Genomic DNA, 27,205 nt, shown 5'->3' on the forward strand with positions numbered 1-27,205 from the left:
AGTTTGCTCATTTCTATAAGTAATGTTACATAGTTACTTAGGTTGAAAAAAAGACCTAGGTCCTTCTCGTTCAACCTTCCTTGTCTTCTTTTTTTTTTTTTTTAAATTATTTTGGTCCACGTTATTTTTTTAAAAAGTCATGAGGCACTTTTTTTTACCTTTTCCTGATGTGTTTTGTAATAGGGCGTCACAGGCTGGGTGCATGCTCAGGAGCTGCGCTCACTCCATAGATAGCGGGTTATACAGTCTACCTCTAACAGCTGTAAATCAAAGCGCCTCGGGTAGGAGGCGCGCATTCTCTTCCTACCACACCCTGACAAATTGCCTACTGAAGCCCCCGGTCACCCCCATCTTTGTACTCCCATGAAGCCTATTTTTTGAATACAGCAATATTGTAGTATTGAAGTGTATATATTCACTTTCCCCCCAGAAGAAATAAAGTAATCAAAATACCAGGACTTCTGTTAGCATGTTTATATATTTTATTTGTAGATTGCGGCCTGTTTTTTAGTGACGTGAACGTGAGGGAGGCCTGCCACTAGGAATTTCAAGGTCCCATACTGGCAAAACCTTCGAGCCCCCTTGAGACTCTGCCCATGCACCACCCTAGTTCTACCTCCACCCGTCAAATCTTCCACAGTCTCACCGCCACTCTTGGAAAAGTAGCATCTAGCACATGACTAATTTGCATGTGCTGCCCCTGAAGCGCTAATTCACATGCAAATTAGCCAGTGTAGTGGGTGAAGTGACAAGGCCGGGCCCCTGTGCTGCGGCCGTGACAGGGACCTGGTGATGAGGGGGGCCCAGACCAGGCCAGTGCTTAATAAAGTAAAGTAATTACCCTGGGCCCCATATACCAGTCATTGTTGTCATGCCCTGATGGCGGCCCTGACGTGAGGTGCCCAATTGATAGAGGAACCTGTACATCAGGGCTTCTCAACTCCAGCCTTCAAGACCCACCAACAGATCATGTTTTCAGGTTTTCCTCAATCAGGTTTTCAGGATTTCCTTAATGTTGCACAGGTTGTGGAATTATCCCCTGTCTAATATTAAGGAAAACCTGAAAACATGATCTCTTGTTGGGTCTTGAGGGCTGGAGTTGAGAAACACTGCTGTACATCCTTTGAGTTCAGCAGGTGCCTTCAGCTTCCATTATAAAGGACCTGATGACTCCCCTGACCGTTCTGTTTCAGGTTCTGCAATAACTGACACACTGAATGGTGGCGCCGTTTTTGTTACTTTTCCTGTACAGCCCTTTTAATTCTTGGCCCATTGATAGTTGGACCTTACAAGTGTCTCCAGACTCCGCCGTGTGAAGACGCCGGCGCTGCTGGAACGCCTTAACCAAGTGTGTCCTTCCCGCGTTAACGTGCAGAGCTGTGATAATTGAAGGCTCACTTTCTACCATATCATTCATTTCCCAACCCTCCAGATTTCTCCGCACAGATGTTGCCTGCATTTCATAAGTTACACCAAACAACCCGGATTGTCCCACGCCCCTCCTCACGATACAAAACCATCATTGACTACATTCGTATGGTCGCCTTTTAAGTTTGACTTGACCTTTTGTGATTGTCAGCTTCTGCACTCACAACATCGGGAGGGGCGAAGAGATCTGTGCTCCTGGCAGCAGCTGAAAAGCTTTGTAAGAAGCAGATGTCAAACATCTTGTGGTTCTGGGTTGTTTTTTTTTTTTACCAACCAGAAGCTTATGTAACGCGCTGGCTGTAATTTTTATGACAATCAGGGAGATCCTTCTATTCCGGGCGCTGAGAGTTGGCCTACCGATGGCAAGTTAATCAGAGGCACATGAGCCACATTAGCTCAGTGAGAGAGAAAACACGCTTGAAGTGACGCGATGGACGGAAGACTCCGACCAAATGATCGCAATTAAACAGCATTTATCCCTAAAATAGAGGAAGAGAAATGACCTGGAAACTTGGGTTTTTCCTCAACTTCTGTATTTTCTGACTTCCCAGAGCAGCCGTGGCAGTAATATGTCATCTCATCGTATATTTCAGGGATTTTGGTTGATCTATGTGTATATACAGCCTCTATAGGTGATCTGTGTGTATACAGCCTCTATAGGTGATCTTTGTCTATATACAGCCTCTATAGGTGATTTGTCTGTGTATATACAGCCTCTATACGTGATGTGTGTGTATATACAGCCTCTATACGTGATGTGTGTATATACAGCCTCTATAGGTGATCTGTGTGAATATACTGCCTCTCTAGGTGATCTGTGTGTATATACAGCCTCTATAGGTGATCTGTGTGTATACATCCTCTATAGGTGATTTGTGTGTATACAGCATCTATAGGTGATGTGTGTATATTCAGCCTCTATAGGTGTTCAGACCGTGCATATACAGCCTCTATAGGTGATCTGCGTGTGTATATACAGCCTCTATAGGTGTTCTACCCATGCATATACAGTCTCTATAGGTGATCTGCGCGTGCGTGTGTGTGTGTGCATATACAGCCTATATAGGTGATCTGTGTGTATACAGCCTCTATAGGTGATCTGTCTGTGTATATACAACCTCTATAAGTGATCTGTGTGTGTATATACACCCTCTATAGGTGATCTGTGTGTATATACAGCCTCTATAGGGGAGCTGTCTGTGTATATACAGCCTCTATAAGTGATCTGTGTGTGTATATATAGCCTCTATAGGTGATGTGTGTATATACAGCCTCTATAGGTGATCTGTGTGTATATACAGCCTCTATAGGTGATCTGTGTGTATATACACCCTCTGTAGGTGATCTGTGTGTATATATAGTGTTCATGGGTTGTTTTTTTAATATTAGAACTGCATTAAAAAAAAACTATGTTAAATATTTGCCTTGTCCCGTCCCCAGCTTGTGGTGGGCACTGCTGTGTACGAGCACTCGGTGGCATTGCTTTCATTATGACAGATGTAATATATAATTGGTGGAAGGATGAACTGGATGGACCTAGGTCTTTTTTCAATCTATGTATTTATGTAAACATATGTAACTTATGATTGATGATGATGATGATTATTGTCACTTCTGCTCCTTAGTCACCCGGTCTTCACTGTCTGTCCCCCTTAGGTATAACATAGAGCCCAGCTTGTACTCCCCGTTTTTCTCCCTCGGTGCCTGCATGGAAGGATTAAATTCACTGTTCAACCAGCTCCTCGGCATTTCTCTGTATTCTGAGCAGCCGGAGAAGGGAGAGGTTTGGTCGGATGATGTCCGGAAATTAGTAAGTTTTAATGAATGTGTGGATGGTTGATAAATGTAAATGTGAGCGATGTCCAGGTGATCCCCGAGCACTGTGGACACGATGGAGGATTGACCTCCGTAATCATGCCTGCGGGTCTCCAGGGTGCCGGAGCTGACTCCGGTCCTGTTGGCCTCATTGTCTGTGACCGGAGGTTGTGCGGTGGTCAGGGCCGTATTTACCATTAGGCACCCGTGGTCCGGTGCCTAGGGCGGCAGATTGTGAGGGGCGGCACCTTCTGGCAGCAAAAAAAAAAAAAAAAAAAATTTTTTTTTTTTTTTTACATTTTTTTTTTTACATTTTTTTTTTTACATTTTTTTTTTGTGGCTGCCGAGCACAGGGAGCTGATTGACCCCGGAACTGCCGGCGCCTGCACTTCCGGGGTCACAGGCGCGCGCCAATCAGCTCCTTCCTCTGTGATGCGTCCACTGCTGTGTGGACGTCACATGCAGAGCTCACAGCAGGACGCCGCGGATGATGCCGTGATGGAAGCCGGTGTCAGAAGAGGATACTCACGTGAGCCAGGAAGATGGTGGCGGGCACTGGAGCAGGTAAGTGGATTCATAAGGAGCGTGGGAGTGTCTCTAATGCAGACCGGAGATCTGCGCATGCGGGGGGGGGGAGGCGGCAAAGGCTGATACTGGAGGGAGGCAGAGGCTGAGACTGGGGGGAGGCTGGAGGGAGGCAGAGGCTGAGACTGGGGGGAGGCTGGAGGGAGGCAGAGGCTGAGACTGGAGAGAGGCAGAGGCTGAGACTGGGGGGAGGCTGGAGGGAGGCAGAGACTGGGGGGAGGCTGGAGGGAGGCAGAGGCAGAGACTGGGGGGAGGCTGGAGGGAGGCAGAGACTGGAGGGAGGCTGGAGAGAGGCAGAGGCTGAGACTGGGGGGAGGCTGGAGGGAGGCAGAGACTGGGGGGAGGCTGGAGGGAGGCAGAGGCAGAGACTGGGGGGAGGCTGGAGGGAGGCAGAGGCTGAGACTGGGGGGAGGCTGGAGGGAGGCAGAGACTGGGGGGAGGCTGGAGGGAGGCAGAGGCAGAGACTGGGGGGAGGCTGGAGGGAGGCAGAGACTGGGGGGAGGCTGGAGGGAGGCAGAGGCTGAGACTGGGGGGAGGCTGGAGGGAGGCAGAGGCTGAGACTGGGGGGAGGCTGGAGGGAGGCAGAGGCAGAGACTGGGGGAGGCTGGAGGGAGGCAGAGACAGAGACTGGGGGAAGGCTGGAGGGAGGCAGAGGCAGAGACTGGGGGGAGGCTGGAGGGAGGCAGAGGCAGAGACTGGGGGGAGGCTGGAGGGAGGCAGAGGCAGAGACTGGGGGGAGGCTGGAGGGAGGCAGAGGCAGAGACTGGGGGGAGGCTGAGGGAGGCAGAGGCAGAGACTGGGGGGAGGCTGGAGGGAGGCAGAGACTGGGGGGAGGCTTGAGGGAGGCAGAGGCAGAGACTGGGGGGAGGCTGGAGGGAGGCAGAGGCAGAGACTGGGGGGAGGCTGGAGGGAGGCAGAGGCAGAGACTGGGGGGAGGATGGAGGGAGGCAGAGGCAGAGACTGGGGGGAGGCGGGAGGGAGCCAGAGGCAGAGACTGGGGGGAGGCTGAGGGAGGCAGAGGCAGAGACTGGGGGGAGGCTGGAGGGAGGCAGAGGCAGAGACTGGGGGGAGGCTGGAGAGAGGCAGAGGCAGAGACTGGGGGGAGGCTGGAGGGAGGCAGAGGCAGAGACTGGGGGGAGGCTGGAGGGAGGCAGAGGCAGAGACTGGGGGGAGGCTGGAGGGAGGCAGAGGCAGAGACTGGGGGGAGGCTGGAGGGAGGCAGAGGCAGAGACTGGGGGGAGGCTGGAGGGAGGCAGAGGCAGAGACTGGGGGGAGGCTGGAGGGAGGCAGAGGCAGAGACTGGGGGGAGGCTGGAGGGAGGCAGAGGCAGAGACTGGGGGGAGGCTGGAGGGAGGCAGAGGCAGAGACTGGGGGGAGTCTGGAGGGAGGCAGAGGCTGAGACTTGGGGAGGCTGGAGGGAGGCAGGGGCTGGGACTGAGGGGAGGCTGGAGGGAGGCTGAGGCTGAGACTGGGGTGAGGCTGGAGGGAGGCTGAGACTGGGGTGAGGCTGAAGGGAGGCTGAGACTGGGGGGAGGCTGGAGGGAGGCTGAGACTGGGGGGAGGCTTGAGGGAGGCAGAAGCTGAGACTGGAGGGAGGCTGAGACTGGGGGGAGGCTGGAGGGAGACTGAGGCTGAGACTGGGGGGAGGCTGGAGGGAGGCTGAGGCTGAGACTGGAGGGAGGCTGAGGCTGAGACTTGAGGGAGGCTGAGGCTGAGACTGGAGGGAGGCTGGAGGGAGGCTGAGGCGGAGACTGGGGCAGGCTGAGGCTGGGGGGAGGCAAAGGCTGAGACTGGGGGAGAGAGGCTGATGCTGAGGGAAGATAGAGGCTGATGCTGGGGGAGAGAGGCTGATGCTGGGGGAGTGGGAGAGAGGGGCTAATGCTAGAGACAGAGGACAAGGGATGAGGGATAGTGCAATGACAAAATCGATTGGGTGGGGGGAGTGTAAGGACTCAGAATAAGAGGGGTCAGCATTGGGAGCTCAATGTGAAGAAGGGGCAGCATGTGTGGGATCAGTATGGAGTGGAGCAATGTAGGGGAGTCAATATCAAGAGTGGGGTAGTGTGTGTGGGGGGGTCTCAGCATAAGCGTTAGTGTGGTGGTCTTAGCATGAGTGGGGCAACATGAAGGTCTCATTATGGAAAAGAGGAAGGCAGCATTAGGAGCTCATGGAGAGGGACAGCATGCATGGGACATTGTGAGAAGGGGGCAGCATGCATGGGACACTGAGGAGGGGGCAGCATGCATGGGACACTGTGAGGAGGGGGCAGCATGCATGGGACACTGTGAGGAGGGGGTAGCATGCATGGAACACTGTGAGGAGGGGGCAGCATGCATGGGACATTGTGAGGAGGGAGCAGCATGCATGGGACATTGTGAGGAGGGAGCAGCATGCATGGGACATTGTGAGGAGGGAGCAGCATGCATGGGACATTGTGAGGAGGGAGCAGCATGCATGGGACATTGTGAGGAGGGAGCAGCATGCATGGGACATTGTGAGGAGGGAGCAGCATGCATGAGACACTGTGAGGAGGGGGAAGCATGCATGGGACATTGTGAGGAGGGAGCAGCATGCATGGGACATTGTGAGGAGGGAGCAGCATGCATGGGACATTGTGAGGAGGGGGCATCAAGCATGAGACATTGTGAGGAGGGAGCAGCATGCATGGGACATTGTGAGGCGGGAGCAGCATGCATGTGACATTGTGAGGCGGGAGCAGCATGCATGAGACATTGTGAGGAGGGAGCAGCATGCATGAGACATTTTGAGGAGGGAGCAGCATGCATGGAACATTGTGAGGAGGGAGCATCAAGCATGAGACATTGTGAGGAGGGAGCAGCATGCATGGGACATTGTGAGGAGGGAGCAGCATGCATGGGACATTGTGAGGAGGGAGCAGCATGCATGGGACATTGTGAGGTGGGAGCAGCATGCATGAGACATTGTGAGGAGGGAGCAGCATGCATGAGACATTGTGAGGAGGGAGCAGCATGCATGGGACATTGTGAGGAGGGAGCAGCATGCATGGGACATTGTGAGGAGGGAGCATCAAGCATGAGACATTGTGAGGAGGGAGCAGCATGCATGGGACATTGTGAGGAGGGAGCAGCATGCATGGGACATTGTGAGGCGGGAGCAGCATACATGAGACATTGTGAGGAGGGAGCAGCATGCATGAGACATTGTGAGGAGGGGGCAGCATGCATGGGACATTGTGAGGAGGGGGCAGCATGCATGGGACATTGTGAGGAGGGTGCAGCATGCATGGGACATTGTGAGGAGGGGGCAGCATGCATGGGACATTGTGAGGAGGGGGCAGCATGCATGGGACATTGTCCTCAAATCATGCTGCTCCCTCCTCACAATGTACAGATCATATTTCATAATCGAGGAAGGTGTGGTGGGTATACAGTGGTTTATAAGGGAGGGCAGAGTGGTGTTTTAGTTTATTAGGGGCAGTGTCACAGTCACAGTATAAAAGTGGGGACGGTGTGGTGGGAATATTTTATACTCATGCTATGTTTTGATGTGCCTGTGGTGATTCCCATTGGGGGGGGGGGGTAGTTTCTTATTGATACTTTTTAAAGTGTGCTACAGAGTAGATCTGCCTTAAACAGATGTCGTGTGCGAAAACTCAGTTTTACGTTGTCACTAAGGGGCGCGACCACTTAAAGTGCCTAGGGCAGCATGAAGGCAAAATACAGCCCTGGCGGTGGTGACGGGTAGATTCTAGCGCTGCTCCATCAGTGACCTACTATATCAATATGCATGACATTTTAGATGTCGTGTGACGGGGATGGTTGTGATATGACCCCACATTGTCCGCCATAGTTATAGAATGTGACAGCTGTATAGTTACCTGAAATATTCTTTTCTATCTTTCAGCAAAGCATAGGTGAGTTGTCCAAAAATCCATTTAATAGGACATTTATAACCCATTCTTTTGTTATTTCTCCAGGCTGTGGTTCATGAGCATGAAGGGCTTCTGGGATACATTTATTGTGACTTTTTTCATCGTTCAGAAAAACCCCCTCAGGTAAGTTGTGTAGGGTTTTCCGATGTAAAGGGCCTATATTATTACAGGGGGGCTGTCCGCCGGTCTCCCCCTTATATACTGAGGCCTGCTTCACCTGGTGTACTGGACGTAATCGCGCGCTCTCTGAACACAAAAATAAAATCATATAAACTGATAATTTGTAGTTACATAGATTATAATGGGAAATGCGTATGTCTAATCAAAACCCATTTGACGTACCGTATTTTCCGGTGTATAAGACGACTTTTTCACCCCTGAAAATCTTAAAAGTCGGGGGTCTTCTTATACGGCGGTGCTCGGTGCTGCATGAGCCCATTGTTTAGTAATGCCCTCCTAATGGTCCCCTTCTTACACACAATAAACATTATTCTCACCTGGCCCATATACCCCTCCATGATAACGTTCTGTACACGGGGCCGCAGCCGCTGCCATCATGGCTTTACTGCAGTTGAATGCTTTGAGGTGCCGTAAAGCATTCAACTGCAGTAAAGTGCTGACAGCAGCAGCGGCGGCCCCGTGTACAGGACACTATCATGGAGGGGTCTATGGGCCTGCGGTCTGCAAGAAGCACTCCTCCATGATAGCGTCCTGTACACGGGGCCGATGCTGCTGCTGTCAGCGCTTTACTGCAGTTGAATGCTTTACAGCACCGCAAAGCATTCAACTGCAGTAAAGCCATGACGGCAGACAGCAGCCCCGTTCACCGGACGCTATCACAGAGGGGTCTATGTGCCTTGCGGTGTACAAGAAGCAGCTGAGGTCACCGCGGGAGAATGTTTATTGTGTGTAAACAACAGCATAATAGGGGACAAGAAGGGGATCGGTAGGAGGACATTACTAAATAATGGGCTCATTACTACAAGGGGGAGACAAGGATGGGCACATTACTAAATAATGGGCACATTACTGCAGGGTACATTACTAAACAATGGGCACATTACTGCAGAGAACATTACTAAATAATGGGCACATTACTGCAGGGTACATTACTAAACAATGGGCACATTGATTACTGCAGGGGACATTACTGCAGAGGACCTTACTAAACAATGGGCACATTACTTGGGTCGGCTTATACTCAATTATATACCGTATATCCCAAACTCTATATTTTAACTGGAAAAGTTGGGGGTCGTCTTCTACTCCGGAGAATACGGTACATTTGTGCACATGGCCGCTGCGCTTTTTATTAATTTACTTTACTCACTTATACAGCGCTTTACAGATGGGATCATCACTGTCCCCATTGGGGCTCACAATCTAAACTCCCTATCACTATGTCTTTGGCATGTGGGAGGAAAGTGGAGAACGCCAAGAAAACCCATGCAAACACGATGAGAGCATACAGGCTCCGAACAGATGGTGTCCTTGGTGGGATTTGAATCCAGGACCCCGGCACTGCAAGACTGCAGTGTTAACCACTGAGCCACTATACAGTGCTGACCACTGAGCCACCATACAGTGCTGACCACTGAGCCACCATACAGTGCTGACCACTGAGCCACCTGGCTGCTATTTCATCCTTTTAGAAAAAATAACAACCTGTGTTTATACAGATGCAGATATTAAAGGTTTGCATTAATATTTTTTTATTTAATTTTTTTTAACTTTTTCATCTCATGACACTAGCCTACCCCCATGTTTTTGGCATCTTACCTCCCTCTTATGTTCTTTACATCAGAGAGGGTATGTTACAATCCTTTTGACTTGCTGTCTAATTCATAGATTCTTGTAAGAATCACATCAGTATATCAAAAACACAATACACAAATAACACCATTTTTTATATCACAAGCAAAAAAAAAATGGAAGTCTATTAGAGAAAAGATATAATTTTCTTCCAGGAAAAACATCATATTTAAGGTATATTGCGGTAAAAAATAATGTAAGTAAAGTGAACATATACTAAAAATAAAATAACAAAGCCGTATGTGTGGGCAGCACGGTGGCTCAGTGGTTAGCACCGCAGTCTTGCCGTGCTGGGGTCCTAAGGTTCAAATCCCACCAAGGACAACATCTGCAAGGAGTTTGTATGTTCTCCCTGTGTTTGCGTGGGTTTCCTCCAGGAAATTTAGATTGGGAATTTAGATTGTGAGCCCCAAAGGAGGACAGGGATGATATGTGTAAAGCGCTGCAGAATTGTGGATGTGCTAAATAAGTGAGTAAAACTATGATTTGCTCTGCGTATCTTCTCCAGGACTGTCACTTCACCATTCGAGGCGGGAGGCTTAAGGAAGATGGAGAATACCAGCTTCCGGTGGTCGTCCTAATGCTGAATTTTCCACAGTCCACTAAGAGCTCTCCAACACTGCTGACCCCCGGGATGATGGAGAATCTCTTCCACGAAATGGGCCATGCAATGCATTCCATGCTGGGCCGGACACGATACCAGCATGTCACAGGTAAGAGCAGATTGGACTTCCTGTAGATCCCCGACCTTGTTCACCCCGCAATCTTCATGCATGGATTTTCCTATATACTTTCCTCCCTTTTTGGGTTTAAATTAACTAGACATTTTTTTTTTTGTTCCATGAACCATTAGTACAAGTGAAGGTAAGAAACTAAAACATCTGATTTAGAAATAAAATGCCTGTTTTTCCAACTGGTCACATTTTGTCTCTCAGCAATGAACAATCTCAAGTACTGCTCAAATATGTCTACAGATCTGTCTGCAGAGTGGGATCTCCCCCAGACTTTGGGACAAAAGCCTGGCAGGGGGTGATTAACCTGCAAATAGAACAATGTACACAGAATGGACAGAGCACCACGCCTAAAATACGAACCTACCCAAAATTATACACAACCCCCCATGTTCCACCATCACACTTATGAAGCCCAAAAGAAGTGTTTCCTTAAAAGTGTACTCTCAAATTGTCTCTTGAGCAGCTCCAAGTTGTGCAGTCTCCTTACTTCCTGGTAGTACAGGCTCTCTTCCTTTGTGTGAAAGGTCTGGTCTAGTAGAGCTGTATTATTAGGGCGGGGCTACACAGGGCACTACTGGGATGCTCGCATGACACTCGGCTCATCCTGGCAGCGCAGAGTGTCATGCGAGTGTCCCTGCGACTGAGGTCCGACTGTGCAAGCGGACCTCAATTGCGGGGGGGCGGGCCGGTGCTGCGGAGGGGAGGGAGGGATTTATCTCCCGCTCTCTTCCGTAGCCGGCTATTGCCATTCTCGCCCTGCACTCGCGGTAAACCAGTGTACCCGCGAGTACAGTGCGATTTTTCTCTCGCCCCATTGACTTGAATGGATGCAAGAAAAAGAATCTCGCATTACACCCGCAGCATGCTGCGCTTGTTTTCTCGGTCCGATTAGGGCTGAGAAAATAATCGCTAATGTGTGCTGACACACAGGCTAATATTGGTCCGAGTGGAATGTGATGTTTTATCGCACTCCACTCGCACCGTTTTTCTCGCCGTGTGGCTTCGGCCTTACTAGCTTTATAGAACTCGGCACAAGTTCTTCTGTAACACGTTCAGCCATCAATGGTTTATTCTGGAGTGTATACAGTTGCTATATTTTCATAAAGGTAGAAATAACTATGCATTTGAGCAAGTATACAGCTCGGGACAGTGAGAGCTGTGATTAGGAGACCTGCTGTAGAAGCCATTGCTGCAAGCAATTTTGCAAGCTGTATCACTGAGATGAAGGGAGAGGGAGTTGAGTAGCTAAATGCTCTATAGAAATCAATGAGCTGGAGACAGATGGCTGGTATGTTAGCCAGATAGCTTCTCTCCCAGAATGTAAGTACTGAACACTATGGCCAGGGTCTGGGCAGGCACTAGTGGGCGTGCTCCATGGAAATCAGCTGTGCAATAGGAAAGATAAAAGCTATCATAGCAGGAAAATGACAACAGATAGAAAAAGCAAGTCAGTTGCAAACTTGCTTATTTGTATTCAGTCTAAGGGGTACTTTACACGTTGCAACATCTTTAGCATCGGCTAGCAATGCTGAGTTAGATAGCACCCGCCCCCGTTGCACATGCGATATGTGGTGATTGCTGCCGTAGCGAACATTATCACTACAGCAGCGTCACACGCACATACCTGCTCGGCGACGTCGCTGTGACTGCCAAAATATCCCTCCTTCAAGGGGGAGGTGCGTTCGGCGTCTCAGCGACGTCACTAATCGGCCGGCCAATAGAAGCGGAGGGGCGGAGATGAGCGGGACATAACATCCCGCCCATCTCCTTCCTTCCGCATTGCCGGTGGACGCAGGTACGATGTTGTTTGTCGCTCCTGCGGGTTTACACACAGCGATGTGTGGTGCTGCAGGAACGACAAACAACATCGTTCCTGCGGTCGACCCGACATTATGGAAATGAACGACGCTACACAGATCAACGATTTTCGCCGCTTTTGCGATCGTTGATTGTCGCACCTAGGATTTACACGTTACGATGTCGCTACCGGCGCCGGATGTGCGTCACTAACGATGTGACCCCAACGATATTTCGGAAGCGATGTCGCAGCGTGTAAAGCCCCCCCATGCACATGTCTGTGTTTAAACACGTACTAAAAAAAATCGGTGTTATCGGTGTTTTGTGTGTGTGTCAGTGTGATTTTCACGGATGGATAAAAAAATGACAAACCTTCTCCTATCCTTTGCAATCCACAGGCCTCACGTATTTTTCACAGACCCATACACTTGTATTGGCCCACGTCATCTGTGATATCGGAGAAATACAGACATGTCTCCATTGGTTTTGGGCCGTCCATGGCTGTTGGTATCTGTGGTACTACAGCGTAGGCCGATGTTGGTAGCTCACGGATGTGAGCCGAGCACCAACGCCTCTCCTGATGACGGCTGTCTGCAGTGGGGCGATGGCAGCCACTATGTAGCACAGTGACACTGTGCGCTTTCATGTCGGGCCAGCTCTGCAGTGCCCTGCTAATGTTTGTGCAGGGTGTGAGCCGCGGGGGTTTGAGATCATTTTACAGCTGTGCAAATATTATTAGAAATTCTGTTTTTTACCTAATATGAATGATCTTGTGATCTTCATTTCCGATCATTACATTTGGAAATGTCATATTTTCCACTGTTTTTAGGGATCCTTAATGCAGTGTCTTTTGGGTGTTTAATGACTTTGGGGGGGACGATAGTACATGTGATTTATTCCCAACTAACACTATATCATACAAATGAGAACCAGGTGCTAAGAAAAATTCTTTGCAATCAGAAAATGAAAACATATTAGAAAGTAGGGTCTGTATATTATTATCTGTACATTATTATTATTATAATAATATTTTTTTTTTGGGGGGGGGGGTCGGTTTTGTGTGAGCTTCTTTTTAGCACCGTTCTTAGATGAGATCTACAGCAGCGATATACACACGTGGTCAAAATTGTCGGTCCCCCTCGTTTAGTGAAAGAAAAACCCACAATGGTCACAGAAATAACTTGAAACTAACAAAAGTAATAATAACGAATCTATGAAAAATGAAAGTCAGACATTGCTGCTTTTCAACCATGATTCCACAGAATTTAAAAAAAATAAAACTCATGAAATAGGCCTGGACAGAAATGATGGTATCCCTGAAAATAATGTGACAAAAGGGACATGTGAAATCACGGTTTGTTATTATTATTTAGCATCACAGGTGTCTACAATCTTGTAATCAGTCAGTGGGCCCTGTATATAGGGCTACAGATGCTCACTGTGCTGTTTGGTGACATGGTGTGTACCACACTCGACATGGACCAGAGGAAGGGAAGGAAGAGTTGTCTCAGGAGATTAGAAAGAAAATTATAGACAAACATGTTAAAGGTAAAGGTTATAAGACCATCTCCAAGGAGCTTGATGTTCCTGTGACTACAGTTGCACATATTAATCAGAAATTTAAGATCCATGGGGCTGTAGCCAACCTCCCTGGACATGGCCACAGGAGGAAAATTGATGACAAATCAAAAAGACGGATAATACGAATGGTGACAAAAGAGCCCAGAAAAACTTCTGAAGAGATTTAAAGGGGATCTTCAAGCTCAAGTAACATCAGTGTCAGATCACACCGTCCGTCGTTGTTTGAGCCAAAGTGGACTTCGAAAAAAAATCATAAAAAAGCCAGACTGGAATTTGCCAAACTACATGTTGACAAGTCACAAAGCTTCTGGGAGAATGTCCTATGGACAGATGAGACAAAAATTTAACTTTTTGGCAAGACACAACAGCTCTATGTTCACAGACGGAAAAATGAAGCATATCAAGAAAAGAACACTGTACCTACTGTGAAACATGGAGGAGGCTGTTTTGTTCTGGGGATGCTTTGCTGCATCTGGCGCAGGGTGTCTTGAATCTGGGCCAGGTACAATGAAATCTAAATCCTATAAAGGGATTCTAGAGAGAAATGTGCTGCCCACTGTCAGAAAGCTTGGTCTCAGTCGCAGGTCATGGGTCTTGCAACAGAATAATGATCCAAAACACAAAGCTAAGAACACCCAAGAAAGGCTAAGAGGAAACATTGGACTATTCTGAAGTAGCCTTCTATGAGCCCTGACCTAAATCCTATTGAGCATCTATGGAAAGAGCTTAAACATGCCGTCTGGAAAAGGCAACCTTCACACACCAGACAACGGGAGCAGTTTGCTCTTGGGCCAAAATACCTGTCGAGAGGCGCAGAAGTCTGATTGACCGTTACAGGAATCGTTTGATTGCAGTGATTGCCTCAAAAGGTTGTGCAACAAAATATTAAGTGGAGGAGGAGGAGGAGGAGGAGGTGGCCTTCATTTCTGTCCAGGTCGATTTCATGAGTTTTATTTTTAAAAAATTCTGTGGAAGCAGAAAAGCAGCAATGTCTGACCTTCATTTGTTCATTTTTAAATATTTTTTATTTATTATTACTTTTGTCAGATTCAAGTTTTCTGTGACCATTGTGAGGTTTTGTTTCATTAAATGAGAGGTATCAACAATTTTGACCACGTGTGTAAACTATAGGAATCACTAGACTGTAGATATTCATTGACAGTTTTAGGTCGAGTGGTGAAATTGTAATCATTCTCTGTGACCTGTGCAGGGAGGGGGAGGAGGTGAGATGTGATTATCGCCTATAGTGAATTGTGGTTCCTGTGTGTGTCATTGTTATTCTGCATGTAATGATAATGAGACTGCTGACAATTCGCCAGAGTGAAAGGTGCAAGATTATTAGATTTGTTATAGAACATTTTGGTCCATGTCCAGAAACCTCCACGATTACTCAGAGGAGGGCACAAGTGCTTAGCTAATGGTTGGAGCTTTGGCATAGCCGTGTACAGACTCGTAGGTTTGCCGTTGAGCCTGTCTGCCGCTCTATCAGTACTCAACGAGAAGTGGAGCGAGTTTGCCCCTTCCTTTAAAGCATTCCCCACCGATCAAAGCTTCCAAACATTGCTTACTACACAGCAAAAATTTGTAAAAACTTGTTTATTCTTTTTAGATATAAAATGTGAAATGGAAACTGAAGAGTCACCAAATATTTTTCAAAAATCTGTTTCTTTGTCGCTCCTAATTGGGAGACCCAGACAATTGGGTGTATAGCTACTGCCTCCGGAGGCCACACAAAGTACTACACTTAAAAGTGTAAGGCCCCTCCCCTTCTGGCTATACACCCCCCCGTGGGATCACAGGCTCCTCAGTTTTATGCTTTGTGCGAAGGAGGCCAGACATCCACGCATAGCTCCACTGTTTAGTCAGCAGCAGCTGCTGACTATGTCGGATGGAAGAAAAGAGGGCCCATACTAGGGCCCCCAGCATGCTCCCTTCTCACCCCACTTTCTGTCGGCGGTGTTTGTTAAGGTTGAGGTACCCATTGCGGGTACGGAGGCTGGAGCCCACATGCTGATTCCTTCCCCATCCCCATTAGGGCTCTGGGTGAAGTGGGACTTTACCGGTCTCCGGGCACTGAGGCCGTGCTCCATCCACAGCCCCTGGAGGATCTGCTGGATACGGAGCGGAGTTTTCTCAGGGACAGGACCCTGCTCCATCAAGGTACTCCGTGTCCCCGTGCTTATCGCACGCACACTGCAGCATTGCTGGGTGTGTTAGTGCGCCGGGGTAAACAGCGCTGCTGCGCTGGTGCCGTTACTCACTACAGCTCTGCTGAGTGAGGTGACTTTGAACGATCGGCCGATCCGGCCGCTGGGGTCAGTGTTTACTGGTCGCGGCTGGGATTTGTGGTGCGCCGGGGACTTCCGCGCTGGCCGTGCATATATGACGGCCGCGCTAGATTACTACAGTCCCCGGCTTTTGCGGCCTAGTTCGTATCGTTCCCGCCCCCGGACCTGCCAGTCAGGAGGAGGGCGGGACGCTGTACAGTCCAGCAGCGTTAAGAGCTGGAGTCTGTTTTACATACTCCAGCCCTCACACTAGGCACAGGGGGACGCAGCTTCCCGCTCTTTTGTTTGGGACGCCCACGGTCCGCCCCTCTTCACAGGACGCCGGCAGCCATTCCTGCCTGCACGCTGAACTGCGGAGGGGAGGCTGGGAGACCCAGACAAGGGATTCTACGATCTCACACCCGCTTTTCAGCGGGCGGTAAGCAGCCCTCAAGGGCTCTCCCCCACTTGTGCCATAGTGTACTTTTGTATTTCTTCGGCGCTCCATTGGGAGACCCAGACGATTGGGTGTATAGCACTGCCTCCGGAGGCCACACAAAGCAATTACACTAAAAAGTGTAAGGCCCCTCCCCTTCTGGCTATACACCCCCAGTGGGATCACTGGCTCACCAGTTTTCTGCTTTGTGCGAAGGAGGTCAGACATCCACGCATAGCTCCACTGTTTAGTCAGCAGTAGCTGCTGACTATATCGGATGGAAGAAAAGAGGGCCCATATGGGGCCCCCAGCATGCTCCCTTCTTACCCCACTTGTGGTTTGTAAGGTTGAGGTACCCATTGCGGGTACGGAGGCTGGAGCCCACATGCTGTTTTCCTTCCCCATCCCCCTGAAGGGCTCTGAGGAAGTGGGATCTTACCGGCCACCAAGCCCTGAGGCCGGGCTCCATCCACAGACCCATAGAACCTGCTGGATGTGGAGCGGGAGTGCCGTTCAGGGACAAGGCCCTGCAACTTTCAGGTACTCTGTGTCCCCGTATGGCAGGCCACGCACACCCCAGGCTTGCTGGGTGTGCTAGTGCGCCGGGGACTGTAGCGCTGTGCGCTGGGCTTATAGTCCCCGCAGATTACTGGGGGACTTTATGTGTGTGGATCGCCGCGCCGACCGCCCCTGGAGCGGCGGCGCAGCTGCGACTTGTAGTGCGCCGGGGACGCGCCGACCGCGCTTTTACGGCGGCGGCGCTTCTAACTTTAGTCCCCGGCTTTCTGCGGCCTAGCTCCGCTTCGTTAACGCCCCCCACCCTGTCAATCAGGGTAGGGGAGAGACGTTGTTCAATCGGCAGCGCCGAGGGCTGGAGCACGATTTACATGCTCCAGCCCTCTCACTGAGCACAGTAGGACACAGGCTTCGCGCTTTTTCTCTGTGCACGCCCTAGGCCCGCCCCCAGGCTTGCAGCTCCCCAGGACGCCGGCAGCCATTATACACATGCAGTCTGGCTGGAGAACGGACGCAGGCTCTGGGGGACCCAGGCTAGGGGTTTCTGGCGACCACACACCCGCGCTAAGCGGGCGGTAAGCAGCACATACGTGCGGCCCCACTAGTGCCACAGTGTTATATTTTTCGCTGTACCATAGACACTGCTGTGTCTAGATATATTTATATACTGCACTGTAAGGTCGCTTCTTGGCTGTACACCCTATATTGCTTTGAGGAGACAACAGCATGTCATCCGCAAAACGCAAGGGTGCCAAGGCACGGGCTGTATACACTGCTTGTACAGCATGTGGGGCTAATCTACCAGCAGGCTCCAACGACTCTCATTGTGTGCAATGTTCAGTCCCAGTGGCACTTCGTCAGCCAGAGCCTATTGTGGTGGTAGCCCAGGCAGAGACGCCTGTGAACCCTGCCCCGGTGACGGGGACAGAATTTGCAGTCTTTGCTGATAAAATGTCTGTGACTATGACAAAAATCCTGGAGACCTTGCAGTCCAGGCCAGTTGCTCAGACCATAGACACTGCTGTGTCTATGTTCCCCGGTCCCCCTCAGTTGGAACTAATCCGTACTTCAAGGGGGTCCCAGGCATCACAGGCTGAGGGCTCTGACTCCGATGACAGTCCCAGGCCGCCTAAGCGAGCTCGCTGGGAGAGACCCTCCACGTCATCACGCGGATCAGGGTCTCAGCGAGAAGGGTCCCTATATGAGGGTTCAGAGGTGGGTGATCAGGAGTCTTGTCCTGACGCCGCACTCAATTTGGATACGCCAGATGGTGACGCCATGGTAAATGACCTTATAGCGGCCATCAATAGGCTGTTGGATATTTCTCCCCCAGCCCCTTCTGCAGAGGAGGCAGCTGCACAGCAGGAGAAATTCCATTTCCTGTATCCCAAGCGTAAATTGAGTACTTTTCTGGACCACTCTGACTTCAGAGAATCCATCCAGAAACACAATACTTATCCGGACAAGCGTTTTTCTAAACGCCTTAAGGATACACGTTATCCTTTTCCCCCTGACGTGGTCAAACGCTGGACCCAGTGTCCAAAAGTGGACCCTCCAATATCCAGGCTTGCAGCTAGATCCATAGTTGCAGTGGAGGATGGGGCTTCACTTAAAGATGCCAATGACAGACAGATGGACCTTTGGTTGAAATCTGTCTATGAAGCTATCGGCGCGTCGTTTGCTCCAGCATTCGCGGGTGGACTCTCTCATGCGTCCAGCAGTGCCGCAAGTGGCGTCCCTAACTACGCAAATGTCTGCGTTTGCGACCTACGCTATCAATGCGGTACTGGACTCTACGAGCCGTACCTCAATGGCATCCGCCAACTCTGTAGTTTTGCGCAGAGCCTTGTGGTTAAAGGAATGGAAAGCAGATTCTGCTTCTAAAAAATGTTTAACCAGCTTGCCATTATCTGGAGACAGACTGTTTGGTGAGCAATTGGCGGAAATCATTAAACAGTCCAAAGGTAAGGACTCCTCCTTACCCCAGCCCAGATCAAGCAAACCTCCACAGAGGAAGTGGCAGTCAAAGTTTCGGTCCTTTCGAGGCTCGGGCAAGCCCCAATTCTCCTCGTCCAAAGGGACTCAGAAAGAGCAAAGGAGCTCTGATTCCTGGCGGGCTCACTCACGCCCCAAGAAAGCAACCGGAGGTACCGCTTCCAAGGCGGCTGCCTCATGACTTTCGGCCGCCTCCCTCCGCATCCTCGGTCGGTGGCAGGCTCTCCCGCTTTTGCGACATTTGGCTGCCACAGGTCAAAGACCGGTGGGTAACAGACATTTTGTCTCACGGGTACAGGATAGAGTTCAGTACTCGGCCTCCGCCTCGGTTCTTCAGAACTTCCCCACATCCCGACCGAGCAGATGCCCTTCTGCAGGCGGTGAATTCTCTAAGAGCAGAAGGAGTGGTGGTCCCTGTTCCTCTTCAGGAACGAGGTCAAGGTTTTTACTCCAATCTCTTTGTGGTGCCAAAAAAGGACGGCTCATTCCGTCCTGTTCTGGACCTAAAACTGCTCAACAAGCATGTGAACGCCAGGCGGTTCCGGATGGAATCCCTCCGCTCAGTCATTGCCTCAATGTCTCAAGGAGCTTTCCTAGCATCAATAGACATCAAGGATGCTTTTCTCCACGTGCCGATTGCTACAGAGCACCAACGCTTTCTACGCTTCGTGATAGGAGACGACCATCTTCAGTTCGTAGCTCTGCCATTTGGTCTAGCGACAGCCCCACGGGTGTTCACCAAGATCATGGCGGCAGTGGTAGCAGTCTTGCACTCTCAGGGACACTCTGTGATCCCTTACTTGGACGATCTACTGGTCAAGGCACCCTCTCAAGAGGCATGCCAACTCAGCTTGACTGTTGCACTGGAGACTCTCCAGACGTTCGGGTGGATCATCAACTTCTCAAAGTCAAATCTGTCACCGACCCAATCACTAACGTATCTTGGCATGGAGTTTCATACTCTCTCAGCGATAGTGAAGCTTCCGCTGGACAAGCAGAGGTCACTACAGACTGGGGTGCAGGCTCTCCTTCAAAGTCAGTCGCACTCCTTAAGACGCCTCATGCACTTCCTCGGGAAGATGGTGGCGGCAATGGAAGCGGTTCCGTTTGCGCAGTTTCATCTGCGCCCACTTCAATGGGACATTCTCCGCCAATGGGACGGGAAGTCAACATCCCTGGACAGGAAAGTCTCCCTTTCCCAGACGGCCAAGGACTCTCTGCAGTGGTGGCTTCTTCCCACCTCATTATCACAGGGAAGATCCTTCCTACCACCGTCTAGGGCGGTGGTCACGACAGACGCGAGTCTGTCAGGGTGGGGAGCAGTTTTTCTCCACCACAGGGCTCAGGGTACGTGGACTCAGCAGGAGTCCACCCTTCAGATCAATGTTCTGGAAATCAGAGCAGTGTATCTTGCCCTACTAGCCTTCCAGCAGTGGCTGGAAGGAAGGCAGATCCGAATTCAGTCGGACAACTCCACAGCGGTGGCATACATCAACCACCAAGGGGGGACACGCAGTCGGCAAGCCTTCCAGGAAGTCTGGCGGATTCTGATGTGGGTGGAAGCCACGGCCTCCACCATATCCGCAGTTCACATCCCCGGCGTAGAAAACTGGGAAGCAGACTTCCTCAGTCGCCAGGGCATGGACGCAGGGGAATGGTCCCTTCACCCAGACGTGTTTCAGGAAATCTGTCGCCGATGGGGAAGGCCGGACGTCGACCTCATGGCGTCCCGGCACAACAACAAGGTCCCAACCTTCATGGCACGGTCTCGCGATCAAAGAGCGCTGGCGGCAGACGCCCTAGTGCAAGATTGGTCGCAGTTCCGGCTCCCTTATGTGTTTCCACCTCTGGCACTCTTGCCCAGAGTGCTACGCAAGATCAGATCCGATTGCAGCCGCGTCATACTCGTCGCCCCAGACTGGCCGAGGAGGGCGTGGTATCCGGATCTGTGGCAGCTCACGGTCGGCCAACCGTGGGCACTACCAGACCGACCAGACTTACTGTCCCAAGGGCCGTTTTTCCATCGGAATTCTGCGGCCCTGAACCTGACTGTGTGGCCATTGAGTCCTGGATCCTAGCGTCTTCAGGATTGTCCCAAGGGGTCGTTGCCACCATGAGACAGGCTAGGAAGCCCACGTCCGCTAAGATCTACCACAGAACGTGGAGGATATTCTTATCCTGGTGCTCTGCTCAGGGAGTGTCTCCCTGGTCATTTGCATTGCCTACCTTTCTTTCTTTCCTGCAATCTGGGTTAGAAAAAGGTTTGTCGCTCGGCTCCCTTAAAGGTCAGGTCTCGGCGCTATCCGTCTTTTTTCAGAGGCGTTTGGCACGCCTTCCTAAGGTGCGCACGTTCCTACAGGGGGTTTGCCATATCGTACCCCCGTACAAGCGGCCGTTAGATCCATGGGATCTGAACAGGGTACTAGTTGCCCTCCAGAAGCCGCCCTTCGAGCCTCTGAGGGAGGTTTCACTTTCTAGACTATCACAGAAAGTGGCTTTTCTGGTAGCGATCACATCTCTTCGGAGAGTGTCTGAGCTGGCAGCGCTATCATCCAAGGCTCCCTTCCTGGTCTTCCACCAGGACAAGGTAGTGCTGCGCCCCATTCAGGAGTTTCTCCCGAAGGTGGTATCCTCTTTTCATCTTAATCAGGATATCTCTTTGCCTTCGTTTTGTCCTCATGCAGTTCATCGGTATGAGAAGGATTTACATTTGTTAGATCTGGTGAGAGCACTCAGAATCTACATTTCCCGCACGGCGCCCTTGCGCCGTTCGGATGCACTCTTTGTCCTTGTCGCTGGTAAGCGCAAAGGGTCGCAGGCTTCTAAGGCCACCCTGGCTCGATGGATCAAAGAACCAATTCTTGAAGCCTACCGTTCTGCTGGGCTTCCGGTTCCATCAGGGCTGAAGGCCCATTCTACCAGAGCCGTGGGTGCATCCTGGGCATTGCGACACCAGGCTACGGCTCAACAGGTGTGCCAGGCAGCTACCTGGTCGAGTCTGCACACTTTCACCAAACATTATCAGGTGCATACCTATGCTTCGGCGGACGCCAGCCTAGGTAGAAGAGTCCTGCAGGCGGCAGTTGCCTCCATATAGGGGAGGGCTGTCTTGCAGCTCTAACATGAGGTATTCTTTACCCACCCAGGGACAGCTTTTGGACGTCCCAATCGTCTGGGTCTCCCAATGGAGCGCCGAAGAAGAAGGGAATTTTGTTACTTACCGTAAATTCCTTTTCTTCTAGCTCCTATTGGGAGACCCAGCACCCGCCCTGTTGTCCTTCGGGATTTTTGGTTGTTTTTCGGGTACACATGTTGTTCATGTTGAACGGTTTTCAGTTCTCCGAGGTTACTTCGAAGTGAATTTGTTTAAACCAGTTATTGGCTTTCCTCCTTCTTGCTTTTGCACTAAAACTGGTGAGCCAGTGATCCCACTGGGGGTGTATAGCCAGAAGGGGAGGGGCCTTACACTTTTTAGTGTAATTGCTTTGTGTGGCCTCCGGAGGCAGTGCTATACACCCAATCGTCTGGGTCTCCCAATAGGAGCTAGAAGAAAAGGAATTTACGGTAAGTAACAAAATTCCCTTCTTTGTGCTGGCAATACTTTGCACTGTACAGTCGCTGGTGGTTTTCTGCTATATACCCTCCTTAGATTTCTCAAGGAGATAACAGCATGTCGTCCGCAAAAAGCAAAGGTGCCAAGGCACGGACTTTATATGCTGCTTGTACCGCATGTGGGGCTACTCTACCGGCAGGTTCCACTGACCCCCATTGTGTGCAGTGCTCGGCCCCTGTGGCAATTGCTCAGCCGGGGCCGCTGCTAGAGGTGACCCAGGGAGAACCACCTGTAAATGCTGTCCAGGTGACAGGGACGGAGTTTGCAGCTTTTGCTGACAAATTGTCTATGACTATGTCTAAAATTCTTGAAACATTGCAGTCTAGACCAGTAACTCAGACCATGGGCACTGTTGATCCATTGCCCCCTGGTCCCCCTCAGCTGGACCACTTCCTAGCTCCGGGGGTGTCATATGCACCCCAGGGTGACGGCTCTGACTCGGACGACAGTCCCAGACAACCTAAGCGGGCTCGTTATGAGCGACCCTCAACTTCATCACACTGGTCAGGGTCCCAGCGGGACGACTCTCTGTGTGATGAGGCGGATGTAACTGATCAGGAGTCTGATGCTGGGGCCGCTCTCAATCTAGATACCCCGGATGGTGACGCCATAGTGAATGATATTATAGCGTCCATCAATAGGATGTTAGACATTTCTCCACCAGCTCCTCTTGCGGAGGAGGCAGCTTCACAGCAGGAGAAATTCCATTTCAGGTATCCCAAGCGTAAATTAAGCACGTTTCTGGACCACTCTGACTTTAGAGACGCAATCCAGAAACACCACGCTTATCCAGATAAGCGTTTTTCCAAACGGCTTAAAGATACACGCTATCCTTTTCCCCCTGACGTGGTCAAGGGCTGGACACAGTGTCCCAAGGTGGACCCTCCAATCTCCAGGCTTGCAGCCAGATCTCTAGTTGCAGTGGAAGATGGGGCGGCACTTAAAGATGCCACTGACAGACAGATGGAGCTCTGGTTAAAATCCATCTATGAAGCTATTGGAGCGTCGTTGGCGCCAGCATTCGCAGCCGTATGGGCACTCCAAGCTATTTCAGCTGGGCTTACACAGGTCGACACGGTCACACGTACATCTGCTCCGCAGGTGGCACCCTTGACCTCTCAAATGTCTGCATTCGCGTCTTACGCGATTAATGCTGTCCTAGACTCTACGAGCCGTACGGCGGTGGCGTCAGCCAACTCTGTGGTTTTACGCAGAGCCCTGTGGTTGAGAGAATGGAAGGCAGATTCTTCTTCCAAGAAGTGCTTAACCAGTTTGCCTTTTTCTCGTGACCGATTGTTTGGTGAGCGTTTGGATGAAATCATTAAACACTCCAAGGGTAAGGATTCATCCTTACCTCAGCCCAGACAAAACAAACCTCAACAGAGGAGGGGACAGTCTGGTTTTCGGTCCTTTCGAGGCTCAGGCAGGTCCCAATTCTACTCGTCCAAAAGGACTCAGAAGGATCAGAGGGGCTCAGATTCTTGGCGGACTCAATCACGCCCAAAAAAGCCAGCCGGAAGAACCGTTACCAAGACGGCTTCCTCATGACTCTCAGCCTCCTCTCTCCGCATCCTCGGTCGGTGGCAGGCTCTCCCGCTTTGGCGACATTTGGTTGTCACAGGTCAAAGACCGTTGGGTGAGAGACATTCTGTCTCACGGGTACAGGATAGAGTTCTGCTCTCGTCCTCCAACTCGCTTCTTCAGAACTTCCCCACCGCCCGACCGAGCCGATGCTCTGCTGCAAGCGGTGTCCGCTCTAAAGGCGGAAGGAGTGGTGACTTCTGTTCCTCTTCAGGAACAAGGTCACGGTTTTTACTCCAATTTGTTTGTGGTGCCAAAGAAAGACGGGTCGTTCCGTCCCGTCCTGGATCTAAAGCTGCTCAACAAACACGTAAAAACCAGGAGGTTCAGGATGGAATCTCTCCGCTCCGTTATCGCCTCAATGTCTCAAGGAGATTTCCTAGCATCAATAGACATCAAGGATGCTTATCTCCACGTGCCAATTGCGCCAGAGCATCAGCGTTTTCTACGCTTCGTTATAGGAAGCGAACACCTGCAGTTCGTAGCTCTTCCTTTCGGGCTGGCGACAGCCCCTCGGGTCTTCACCAAGGTCATGGCAGCAGTAGTAGCAGTCCTGCACTCGCAAGGTCACTCCGTGATCCCGTATTTGGACGATCTACTTATCAAGGCACCCTCTCAAGAGGCATGCCAGCACAGCCTGAACGTGGCACTGAAGACTCTCCAGAGTTTCGGGTGGATTATCAACTTTTCAAAGTCAAATCTAACCCCGACCCAATCACTAACATATCTTGGCATGGAGTTTCATACTCTCTCAGCGATAGTGAAACTTCCACTGGACAAACAGTGCTCGCTACAGATAGGGGTGCAATCTCTCCTTCAGGGCCAGTCGCACCCCTTGAGGCGCCTCATGCACTTCCTAGGGAAGATGGTAGCAGCAATGGAAGCAGTTCCTTTTGCGCAGTTTCATCTGCGTCCACTACAATGGGACATTCTCCGCCAATGGGACGGGAAGTCGACGTCCCTCGACAGGGAGGTCTCCCTCTCTCAGGCAGCCAAGGAATCTCTCCGGTGGTGGCTTCTTCCCGCCTCATTGTCAAAAGGAAAGTCGTTCCTACCCCCATCCTGGGCGGTGGTCACGACAGATGCGAGTCTATCAGGGTGGGGAGCTGTGTTTCTCCACCACAGGGCTCAGGGTACGTGGACTCGGAAAGAGTCCACCCTTCAGATCAATGTTCTGGAGATCAGAGCAGTCTATCTTGCCCTACAAGCCTTCCAACAGTGGCTGGAAGGCAAGCAGATCCGAATTCAGTCGGACAACTCCACAGCGGTGGCATACATCAACCACCAAGGGGAAACACGCAGTCGGCAAGCCTTCCAGGAAGTCCGGCGGATTCTGACGTGGGTGGAAGACACGGCATCCACCATATCCGCCGTTCACATCCCAGGCGTAGAAAACTGGGAAGCAGACTTTCTCAGTCGCCAGGGCATGGACGCAGGGGAATGGTCCCTTCACCCGGACGTGTTTCAGGAGATCTGTCGCCGCTGGGGGATGCCGGACGTCGACCTGATGGCGTCACGGCACAACAACAAGGTCCCGGTTTTCATGGCACGGTCTCACGATCACCGAGCTCTGGCGGCAGACGCCTTAGTTCAAGATTGGTCGCAGTTCCGACTACCGTATGTGTTCCCACCTCTGGCATTGTTGCCCAGAGTGCTCCGCAAAATCAGGTCCGACTGCCGCCGCGCCATTCTCGTCGCTCCAGACTGGCCAAGGAGGTCGTGGTACCCGGATCTGTGGCACCTCACGGTAGGCCATCCGTGGGCACTACCAGACCGTCCAGACTTGCTGTCTCAAGGGCCGTTTTTCCATCTGAATTCTGCGGCCCTGAACCTGACTGTGTGGCCATTGAGTCCTGGATCCTAGCGGCCTCAGGTTTATCTCATGAAGTGGTTGCCACCATGAGACAGGCTAGGAAACCATCCTCCGCCAAGATCTACCACAGGACGTGGAGGATATTCCTATCTTGGTGCTCGGCTCAGGGAGTTTCTCCCTGGCCTTTTGCATTGCCTACTTTTCTTTCCTTCCTGCAGTCTGGGTTGGAAAAAGGTTTGTCGCTTGGCTCCCTTAAGGGTCAAGTCTCCGCGCTATCCGTATTTTTTCAGAAACGCCTGGCGCGACTTCCTCAGGTACGCACGTTCCTGCAAGGGGTTTGTCATATCGTCCCCCCTTACAAGCGGCCATTGGAGCCCTGGGACCTGAACAAGGTTCTAATTGCTCTCCAAAAGCCGCCTTTCGAGCCTATGAAGGAGGTTTCCCTTTCTCGTCTTTCACAGAAAGTGGCCTTTCTAGTGGCGGTCACGTCTCTTCGGAGAGTGTCCGAGCTGGCGGCGTTATCATGCAGATCTCCATTCCTGGTGTTTCACCAGGACAAGGTAGTTCTGCGTCCAATTCCAGAATTTCTTCCCAAGGTGGTATCTTCCTTTCATCTCAATCAAGATATCACTTTACCGTCTTTGTGTCCGCATCCAGTTCACCAATTTGAAAAAGGTTTGCATTTATTGGATCTGGTGAGAGCACTCAGGATCTACATTTCCCGCACGGCGCCTCTGCGCCGCTCGGATGCACTCTTTGTCCTTGTCGCTGGTCAGCGTAAAGGGTCGCAAGCTTCCAAATCCACCCTTGCGCGTTGGATCAAGGAACCAATTCTTCACACCTACCGTTCTGCTGGGCTTCCGGTTCCTTCAGGACTGAAAGCCCATTCTACCAGAGCCGTGGGTGCGTCCTGGGCATTACGGCACCAGGCTACGGCTCAGCAGGTGTGCCAGGCGGCTACCTGGTCGAGTCTGCACACTTTTACCAAGCATTATCAGGTGCATACCTACGCTTCGGCGGATGCCGGCCTAGGTAGACAAGTCCTTCAGGCGGCGGTGGCTCACCTGTAGGAAAGGGCTGTTTGACGGCCCTATCACGAGGTATTCTTTTACCCACCCAGGGACTGCTTTTGGACGTCCCAATTGTCTGGGTCTCCCAATTAGGAGCGACAAAGAAGAAGGGAATTTTGTTTACTTACCGTAAATTCCTTTTCTTCTAGCTCCAATTGGGAGACCCAGCACCCGCCCTGTTTTTCTTAGGAAATTTGTTTTTTTCGGGTGCACATGTTGTTCATGTTGAACAGTTCAGTTCTCCGAGG

The 27,205-nt window shown here is 51.1% G+C and overlaps 1 protein-coding gene across 1 annotated transcript in view; it reads left to right on the forward strand.

The window, feature by feature from the left end:
- Positions 1–27,205, forward strand: part of MIPEP (mitochondrial intermediate peptidase) — a 225,448-nt gene that overhangs the window by 121,312 nt on the left and 76,931 nt on the right. Inside the window, exons 11-13 of the mRNA XM_075337383.1 lie at positions 3,085–3,238; positions 7,788–7,865; positions 10,063–10,267. Of these exons, the coding sequence (XP_075193498.1) occupies positions 3,085–3,238; positions 7,788–7,865; positions 10,063–10,267 (437 nt within the window). The remainder of the gene's footprint in view (positions 1–3,084; positions 3,239–7,787; positions 7,866–10,062; positions 10,268–27,205) is intronic.

The sequence above is a fragment of the Anomaloglossus baeobatrachus genome, chromosome 2, assembly GCF_048569485.1.
Source record: "Anomaloglossus baeobatrachus isolate aAnoBae1 chromosome 2, aAnoBae1.hap1, whole genome shotgun sequence".
Lineage (NCBI taxonomy): Eukaryota > Metazoa > Chordata > Amphibia > Anura > Aromobatidae > Anomaloglossus > Anomaloglossus baeobatrachus.